At 41.7% G+C, this 9,313-nt stretch overlaps 1 protein-coding gene across 12 annotated transcripts in view; it reads left to right on the top strand.

Annotated features, from left to right (window-relative positions):
* The window catches only part of celf3a (cugbp, Elav-like family member 3a), a 33,292-nt gene that overhangs the window by 2,540 nt on the left and 21,439 nt on the right, over positions 1-9,313 (top strand). For 8 of the 12 annotated variants that reach the window (XR_007192063.1, XM_048230401.1, XM_048230403.1 and 5 more), the window contains exons 1-5: positions 2,154-2,279; positions 4,119-4,168; positions 5,344-5,520; positions 6,045-6,324; positions 7,125-7,207. Coding sequence is in view for 11 of the 12 variants with exons in the window: in XM_048230401.1 (XP_048086358.1) it covers positions 4,121-4,168; positions 5,344-5,520; positions 6,045-6,324; positions 7,125-7,207 (588 nt within the window). In the remaining variant the exon portion in view is untranslated. Of the gene's footprint in view, positions 1-2,153; positions 2,280-4,118; positions 4,169-4,989; positions 5,170-5,343; positions 5,521-5,752; positions 5,856-6,044; positions 6,325-7,124; positions 7,208-9,313 lie in introns of those variants that run through there. The other 4 variants (XM_048230409.1, XM_048230408.1, XM_048230411.1 and 1 more) reach the window with 4 other exon arrangements.

Genomic DNA, 9,313 nt, shown 5'->3' on the forward strand with positions numbered 1-9,313 from the left:
AAAAGTGACCCGGCAAATGCATAAGTGATTCAAAGCTGCAGGTCGAGTGACAAAAGGCCTCACATTTACAGTTTAACACCAGGATTCCAGCAAGTTGCTCTCTAGCAAATCTTGGCAGTGCATATTTTTGTTGTCTCCCCTAGTCCTTGATCGTATGCATCATATGCCACCCATGCTGAGCGCAACAGATTGTATTCCTTTAGATTAATGCAGGAGTAGTGATTGGGAGCAGGGAGACCCCAGCAATATGCACTAGGAAGCATCTTGATTTGTAATCATCCTTCACTGAGAAAGATTTGGAGTTTTGCTCAAATATGAGGGGGAAAGGAATGAGAGAACATTTGTAAATTAACTTTCAGTTTAAAATTGTTTTTCACACAAAACTCTGCATCTGTTCCACACCAGTTCAAGCAGGTTAGGATAGGATGGGAACTTTATTGTCCACGCAGGAAAACCGTTGAGTACAACACGCCAGGCTTAAATAGATGTTCTCACCAGGCTTCATTTCACTGTGAAAGATGCTCACATTTTGAGCTTCAGAGATCTCCTTTCATAAGAGAAAGGAGTGGTGTACTCACAATCAGTCTGAAAAGTAGTTTGGCTGTCTGTGCTCTAACTCCAGTGGATAAGAAAGCTCAGTTTCCCCTTAGTGTCCTAAAACAGGTTAACTCATACACATTCCCTTAACTATGTTACTTATCATCTGAAACAGGAATATAGAACGTGCTTTTGTAGTGACCTTTTTGAGATTCATTCAACAACAACAAAAAATAAAGATGGTTGCCAAAGAAATTAAACTGGTTGCAAAAAAGTAAAGAAGTAGGCCCAAGAGGTAGAAATGGCATCAGAGTTAAAAGTGCAAACAAAATGTCCTCAAATCTAAGGGTCTGTTCCCTTACGTTGCAGTTCATGGTCACAGTTTTGTAACATTATTTATTGTATTCATGAGTTTTAGACTCAGTAAATAATGCCTATTTGTAGGCCTAATGATTGAAATAGACACTTAACATTTGGGGAGAGTTGATCTAAGTGATTTTGCGTTTTAATCTAAACATAGCGTAACCCAGTCCTGTTTATTCTGGACCCAAGTCCTTTCTTCTAGATGTTATTTTAAAGAGTTTGAGGGGTCACAACTCCTCTCACAAGGCAACTACAGGCAATAAGTAACTTGAGATCTTGGAGTAGGCTAAAATAACTCAAAAGGGTGACTAAAACTTGGAACGAGATCAGAAACCTTGATAGAACGGAGTAATATCCTGTGCTTGCTCAGCCAATGAAATGGGCCTCAAGGGTCAGCAGGTCACTGACTAGCCTACAGTGTACAACAAGTGGTTTCCTCAGACGGGCATAAACAGAAAAAGGCTCCTTCAGGACTTACAAAACTTTCAGGCGTCATTTTGCCATCCGTAGTTCAAAGGCTTAAGTAGTGTGATGTTGCTCTGCTGCGTTTCAGAAAGACTGTTTTTTTAGCATAGAAGCCTTCACGTGCTTATCTTAATTTTAAGAGCTTCAGTGTAAAAAGAACATCCGGGCTCGTGATTTATACATGTTATTTTTCATGCCTTAAATTCACCTTGCGCGCGTCTCATCCAGCCCTTTCCTGCCCCAAATATAGCCTATCGCTGTTGGGGATGCTGGCGCACAAAATTCCTTCCGACATATTTTCCAGTGTCAGTTTTCGGATTTTGTCCCTAAAACCGTGACTTCCCCGCTGACCAATCAGAATATAACGGAGGCAAGCTCGAAAAGATTCCATGACCGTGACTCCGCCTGCGCTTTGAGCGACAGCGACATGCAGCGTACATATGAAGGAAAGACAACAGGGCATCAGGGTCAAGTCACATGGTTTCAGCTCGTGCAAAAAACTGATTAAACTGATTGTATTTTGTGAGTATAATACTACTACCATGAAAAAAAATGAAATTAAGTGTCATCCTTGAAATGCTACCTTTTTTTGTTGCTATTTTGTATTCTTCACATGTAATTTCTCTATAATATTTCAGTGACTTATCATGAGCCAACAAATTTTTGCTGCTGCTTTTCTTTTGCCATTGTGTCTATATCTCAGTTATGGTTCTTTGCTAATTCAGACTTTATCCTCTCTCTTTCTCTCTCTTGCTCGCTCTCTTAAAAATGTTCATTTTTCGTCCTCCAGCTGTACCTGTGCAGATGCACCTATTGCACAAGGCTGGATGGTTGGAGTTGACACACTGCCTAGCAACAAGGCAAAGCCAAGGACTGCTTGTGGTACTGAGTCCCCTCCCTGTGTTCATCTCAAGGTAACCCTGCATGTGAGAGACCAGTCTGTTCTGACAAGTGCTGTCAAAGTGAACAAGCAGGGTTTCTGGGAGGGGGAAAAAAGCCATTTAAGAATCAGATCTTGAGTATAAAGACAATTAGGCCTATTTGTCAACAAAAATGTCACAGTATTGAGTGTCGTGTCATAGGTTGATGTAGAATTCACCATTTAAGATGAATGAAATTTGATAGATTTAACACAAGTTTTTTTTATATATATATATATATATATATATATATATATATATATATTTGGGCTTTTTATGCCTTTAATTTGATAGGACAGTGGAGAATGACAGGAAGCGAGTGGGAGAGAGAGTCGGGGTGGGATCCGGAAAGGACCACGGGGCGGTACGGTACACATGCCCCAGCCAGTTGCGCCACGGCTGAGGCCTATTTAACACAAGTTTAAAGAGGAAGGGTAATATTCTGTTGAAATGTCAGTAATATCAGTTATATGCTCAGGACTCCTCTGACCTAAGCCCTTAATGATTTATTTATGTCCATGTGCAGGTTATTTAACTCCCATTCTGTTTCTTTTCTAAACATTATGTATTACTCCTGTAAACTATGTTTTCGAATGTGTATTACTGATTTGGTACATCATGGCCCTGCCAAATGCTATTTCATAGTTTTAAAGTCAAAGTGATATGCAACTAATTCACATTCTGAGAAACAATTGTGATTGAGATTGGGTATTAAGAGTGTTAAGTGGGTTAATTGTGACTGTTTGTCTGTCTGATGTAAAATCGTATGACGCATGAAAAGGTATTGTGATATACCCTGAAATTAAAAATGTTACCACACCCCATTTCATTACTATCAGTGCTTTTAGAATGGTGTTTTAATCCTGTTTTAATAAAAGTTGTATTTGTCATCTGTTTAAAAATAATAATTTAAAGTTCAATGATCTGTAGGCTAGGTCTATTCTATGAGTTCAAGCCCTGTTTAAAGTTTTTGTTGTGGTATCGTTTCAGTATTGGTATCAAGGTAGTTAGGCATGTTGCATCAAAAAGTCATAATTTTGGTCATAAACGCTAGTTTAATGGAGGGGGGAGTTTGCTTGGTGTAATGAATTGTGTAATGGTCAAATGTGCACCGTGATCACCCATATCCATTTTGCCCATCCATTCAGTTTTTCGGTCATTTAAAAATATAACTATGATATTGCTCTATTAATCCCATACTGCAGTCTCTACTGTGCAGAGGGAGAGAGAAGAGAACCATAGTGTGTCTCGCTTTCGTGCCTTATGAAATTAAGATCACTAAGCTCGGTGTAATGTTACTCTCTTTGAGGATGTTCAAGACCCTTTCATTTGTGAAGGGAGTTCTTTTGTTACATCTGATAGCTGTACACCCATATGACCACTAGAGGGACCAGTCACTCATAACACTGCCTAAACACAGGATGCAATTAAGACAAAGACACTGCGTGGCTGTATTTAGCCTATGTCACCTAAATATGCCTCATTGGGGGAGCCGGCATTATTATTATTATTATTATTACCTTTTAGTTGTAGTACAATTGTTGTTGGTAACCAGGTCCAGGTGCTTGCTTGAACATCCTGAATGTTATTCGGTGGGCACCAGGTGGCGTTGCCGTAATGGTCCAAATCAAATCTTCAGTGTAGCCTAGTCTAAACATTATACACATTTTTGGTCCTCACACGAATGTGTTTTCTACACAAACCACCCACCACAAAGTGCATACAACTGATAACAGCCTACACATGTACAGATAATTACTTAAATACAGAGTAGGCCTAGTTCTTGACGAGATGAAGTAGGACTAACGGATATTGTCTGCTGTTTTTGTGTAGGGATGGTGGAGGAAAAGCCGGAGATGGGATTTAGTGGCGGGTGGCAGATGGTGAGCACTCCGTTAAAATTAAGGGATCCGGGTCCCTCACACCTGCTTGCTAACATTTTATCCTACCGATGTGATGAGCATTTTCACGTAGAACATGTGGGAAATATTATAGGCTACCTGTGCGTGCGATAGGCTCAATCAGCCTATGTGTGCGTAGGCTATGACGTAGCCCTTTGTTTACATTGTGTATTTTTATTTTTGAAGGGTATTTTAATCCAGTGTGTAGTTGCTTCATTTCCGCGACCATGCCACTCATTGAATTAAGCCTACACGCTGACAGAAATTTTAGAATGATTGTGGTTGTGTAGGCTGTCTAGTCTGTAATCACAGTTGGCCGTTTCAGCACCGTGGCCAGGGCTCAACAAGAACAAAAGGCGGATTTGCGTTTCAGGATGTCAGGGACTATCAGTAACTCTGTTGCGCCACGAAAAACGTACAGCGGCCCAACTCGTTATTTCGACCCATTCAGTGACCCCACAAAGTAGCCTAGGCCTAGGTAATATCTAACTTGTTTTGTATTCATGGCGGTTTTTAACCACCAGTTTGCACCCATCAAATACATCTGAGTGATATCAGACTGTTCAAACTGAAATTGACCTAGTCATGTCTAGATTATTTTATCATTGCGTTTCTCGTTTTTTCTAAATGTTTAATAAAAAAAAAAACCAGCCTATCAATCTAAACCAAATAACACACTGGGTCTAATCCATTAACGTTACTTGATATTCTTGTTGAAGTTGTCAATTATATGTGCAACTCAATTGGAACGCCAGTGATCCGTTTAGTTCGTGTCGTGTGAAGTGTGGTGACTTGTCGACCCTCCCTGGCGTACGACATCACCGCTTGTCACACCCCGAGGGAGGGCTGGAACGGGACACAGATTGACAGAGGGAGACACCGGCTCAGGACACTATAGAGCAACGGACCACAGACACCGAGCCCACTATCATAGAACGGAGAGATATTGTCCGTGTCACTGCTGATACTACGCCACATATTAGGTGAATAAATAGCCCTCTGTGGCGTCAATTTTTAATAGTATATATTATAACTTGTCTGTTGGAAATCCAAGGAATCATCGCTTATCAGAAGTCGTCCACAAGCAAGAGATGACCCTTTGAGAGACATTGACGCGGGAGGCAGGCAAGGAGTGACCGATATTTCTGTCGTTCCAGGGACAACTTGTCAAAATACAGATTCTCAGGGGCTGTCGTTATCCTCAGGCTACAATAACGGAAACTGAAAGGGACACCACGAGCGAGAAGACGACAGTCAAACAAAACCATTTGAGATTAGGGAGAAAGCGAGCGAGAGACAATCTGCAACTCACCCGTGACGAAGAGAACATCCATGTGAGAAATTAGAATTTCCTTATAATCTTGAATTTGGCTTAAATCGTTTTCTTAAGGGGCATTTTAAATAGAGTGATATTTATTATTTTGGAATTTGGATATTATATTTAAGAATGGGGGTTGTAACAGAGGTCGACACAGCCTGCCAGCGAAGACTACATTTCTATTGGTTTAGACAAAGGACGTCTGTGCGCGTTTGTTTACCTTCATTTTCCCCACTCTCTCATTCACATGTACACCTTCTGATTTTGTGCTTCTTCATTGCCCTCATATGATGCTCTTGCAATAACGTGAATGTCATGGTTACGTTTGCGTGTATTTAACTGGGTTATGTGGTACGTGTGTTTGCATTTGGCTTCTAAATTGTTTGTCAAGGCTATAAAAACGATAGCAGCGTTATCACGGTTTGCTTATAATATAGGTCATTTCACGCGCGAGTTGTAGCGTGACCTATAGGTCATTTAGGGGGGGGTTAATTATTTTCCATTTGTTTTATGCAAATATTTTCATTCTATTCTCTCCAGCTCTGTACCAAGATAAAGCCATCTCCATCTTCGCCTTCGTCTGTGCCTCACGACCCTCTTCGGGAGACCTCCACCCCGTCGACCGCTCCTTCAGAGCAGAACACCGGGCGCAGAGCCCCGCTCCCCACCGCCTCAATGAAGGAGCCCGACGCGATAAAGCTGTTCATCGGGCAGATCCCCCGGAACCTGGAGGAAAAGGACCTGAAGCCCATTTTTGAACAGTTCGGGAAGATCTATGAGCTTACAGTGATAAAGGACAAGTACACGGGCATGCATAAAGGTAGGGAAGTCTTCCCATTAAATATACATTACAGATCTGGCTTATTGTTCTCTCAGTAATTTAATTGGCCAGATCTAATTTTAATTGCTTGTATTTAGCATGACATATTGTTGGCAGGCAATATATTTTTGTATTACTGTACAAGATGGTATGACAGGTAGGGGAATGAATACAATTGAATAAGGCTTGTTCCTATGTTATTATGAAAATCTTAGATTTTAGTTGTCAGAAGAGTTTTACAATTTTATTATTTATACAAACAAAGTAAATGATCAGTTCTTAAAAGACTACCAAGCAGCACATCCCTGTTAACTGCAGTTCTGCATTTGAAAGGTTATCATTTAACATTAATAAACATGACACTATGGTATATGCATAAGACATTTCTAATTCTTGCAGATGTACACAGACCCCCTACACACATACACATACACACACACACACACACACACACACGCACACACACACACACCTCAAATATCATACACACAGACATATGTGTGTATGTTTCTCTGTGTATTTCTTTCTAATATTTTATAATAAAATGCACTGGAGGAGTTATTGCAGGGACTGTAGATATTTCACATCATATTGGTTTTAGCATCCTGTGGCCAATAATTTTAGCACACACAGTATTTTACTCCATGGCAAGGTCACTGTGGCGCGTTCCTCGCCCCAAGCTTTAGTGATCTGTTTAACCGGGCGGGCAGACACGCTGCAAGGTTTTTTTTTTTTTTTTTTGTAGTGCTCTGTTTACCAAACTGCGCCGCGGCGTCACTATTGCCTCTTTCCTCTCTCAGGATGTGCTTTCCTCACGTACTGTGCCCGCGAGTCGGCTCTGAAGGCCCAGAATGCATTGCACGAGCAGAAGACGTTACCAGGGGTGAGTACAAGTCTCTTGCCCCGCTCATGCCATCGTCTCTCTGAGAGAAAAAAGGACAGAGAGGTCTCTCTGACCCGAGGCCCTCATATAGAGCTTGTCCATAGCTGATAACAGGATGCTGTCAGTCAGCAAGTCTCACAGCTTTTCTGTCTTCAGCACTGACACAGAAAAAAGGGAGGTGACACGCTGAGATTTGTTCCATTAACAGCTGCCGTGGCGTCTCGCAGCGCGGCGGTTAAAGCAACAGCTCCCAGTCTACGGGGGTGTCTGTGGCACGTTTCGGGGCCCGGTGTTGATTGCTGCGATCGTGCAGTAAAGCCCTTTGAGACGACTGAACTGGTGAAAAGAACATCTCAACTCAGTGGTTATTCTGACGTAGGATGGAGCATAGAATTGGACACTAGAGAAATGTGCTGTTTTTTTTTTTTTTTGCTTTGTTTGCCTTTGATACTACTGGAATAGTACTCTGTGTGCAGAGAATTGTGGTTAGTATGGAGTGTCATAGATGAGACGTCACAGCCATATTGGAATCATTGATATGATGATTACCAGAGATGTCACCAATACTTACGTGAACATCATTCCAACTGGGTATTGTGGATGGGTCATGGTGCAGCCATGCAGAGACATGTTGTTGTGGCTGAGCAACAGATATCCTCTCTCATAAGAGAGCTGCGCCAGCATACGCAACATTATTAAAAAAACAATTATTGGTGGGTTATGATTCTCAGAGCTCTGGCTTATCCGAACAATCCTATATGGGATCTGCCTATGAGTCGTAATCATTCAGACAGACTAATGTGCATATGTGTGTTTATGAAATGGTATTTGTGTGTGTGTGTCTGATTATGAGGGAATAACTTGATGTATGTGTGTGTATTCTTATGAGCTAGTATCTGTGTGTGTGTGCGTGTGTGTGCGCGCGTGTGCGTGCGCTTATGAGGTAGTATCTGTGTGTGTGTGTGTGTGTGTGTGTGTGTGTGTGTGTGTGTGTGTGTGTGTGTCCTTAGAGGACCAGTAGCACCAGCACAAATCCTGTTATTAGCATGACAGTAGTCTGACCTGACTGACCTCTGGGAGGAGATCAGCTTGGGCCCCCTTCCCTAAAGCCTCTCTTCCTTCCAGTCTGCTGTGACAATCGTAAACCCCATCCACCCCCATCCCCACCCCCGAAGTGTTAAAGCTCTCCAGTCTGCATCCTGCAAAAAAACTTGAATTTTAGTTCATTTACACACACACACACACACACACACACACACACACACACACACACACACACACACACAATAGGTGCCAATTCACCCCCTAAGACAGCTACCTCATTAGGAACAAAAAGGTCTCTACACATTCACGTGGGCACCCACTTACACACACACACACACACACACACAGAGGCAACCCCCTCTTATCGTATAGCCCCCTGCCCCCCACACTTACCTCAGCTGTGAGGCCAGTAGCACCTGCCATTTTAGTGTTTGAGGTCCGTGTGGTACAAAGGATGGAAGTCTGAGATTCCTTATCAAGCGGTGTCACCAGGAGAGCTTTTTGTCCCTCTTAATCACTAATCTGCACAGTCATTGCAGAAAGTGAGACACTAGAGCTGTCTTCCGAGGTGGCAACAGGGAGGCCAAGGAAATGAATCTTTTATTATCAATGAAATTTCGGTTGTACACATTAGATGCAGACTTCGTGAACACATACATACATGTACATATATCCACACTTAGGGCCGAGCGATATAATAGCGATATATAAAGAAAAATAATAAACATTTGTGCCAATTGTAGAGCCACACAAAGCATACATCAAAGCTGTGGAGCACAGTGTGAAGGTAAAACATTCAGTGATATAGGAAGGTGTTTCACAGGTGTTTGGAGAGGGAGAAAGTAGAAAATATTTAATGAATGTGTAATTCACAAAATATACTGGATTTGGCTTAGCAGCCAGGCTCTGAAGGTCTGCCACTGGTGTTGCCTTATATGGTCATGTTACTTTGAAAAATTAGTGATGACATGATCACACACAAAAATATATTGTTAACCATGAAAGCCGTGTATGATCGGGATTGTATTAATAAGGATTTACCAATGTTTTTTATTTTTTTTT

This window comes from Alosa alosa, chromosome 20 (genome assembly GCF_017589495.1).
Source record: "Alosa alosa isolate M-15738 ecotype Scorff River chromosome 20, AALO_Geno_1.1, whole genome shotgun sequence".
Taxonomy (NCBI): domain Eukaryota; kingdom Metazoa; phylum Chordata; class Actinopteri; order Clupeiformes; family Clupeidae; genus Alosa; species Alosa alosa.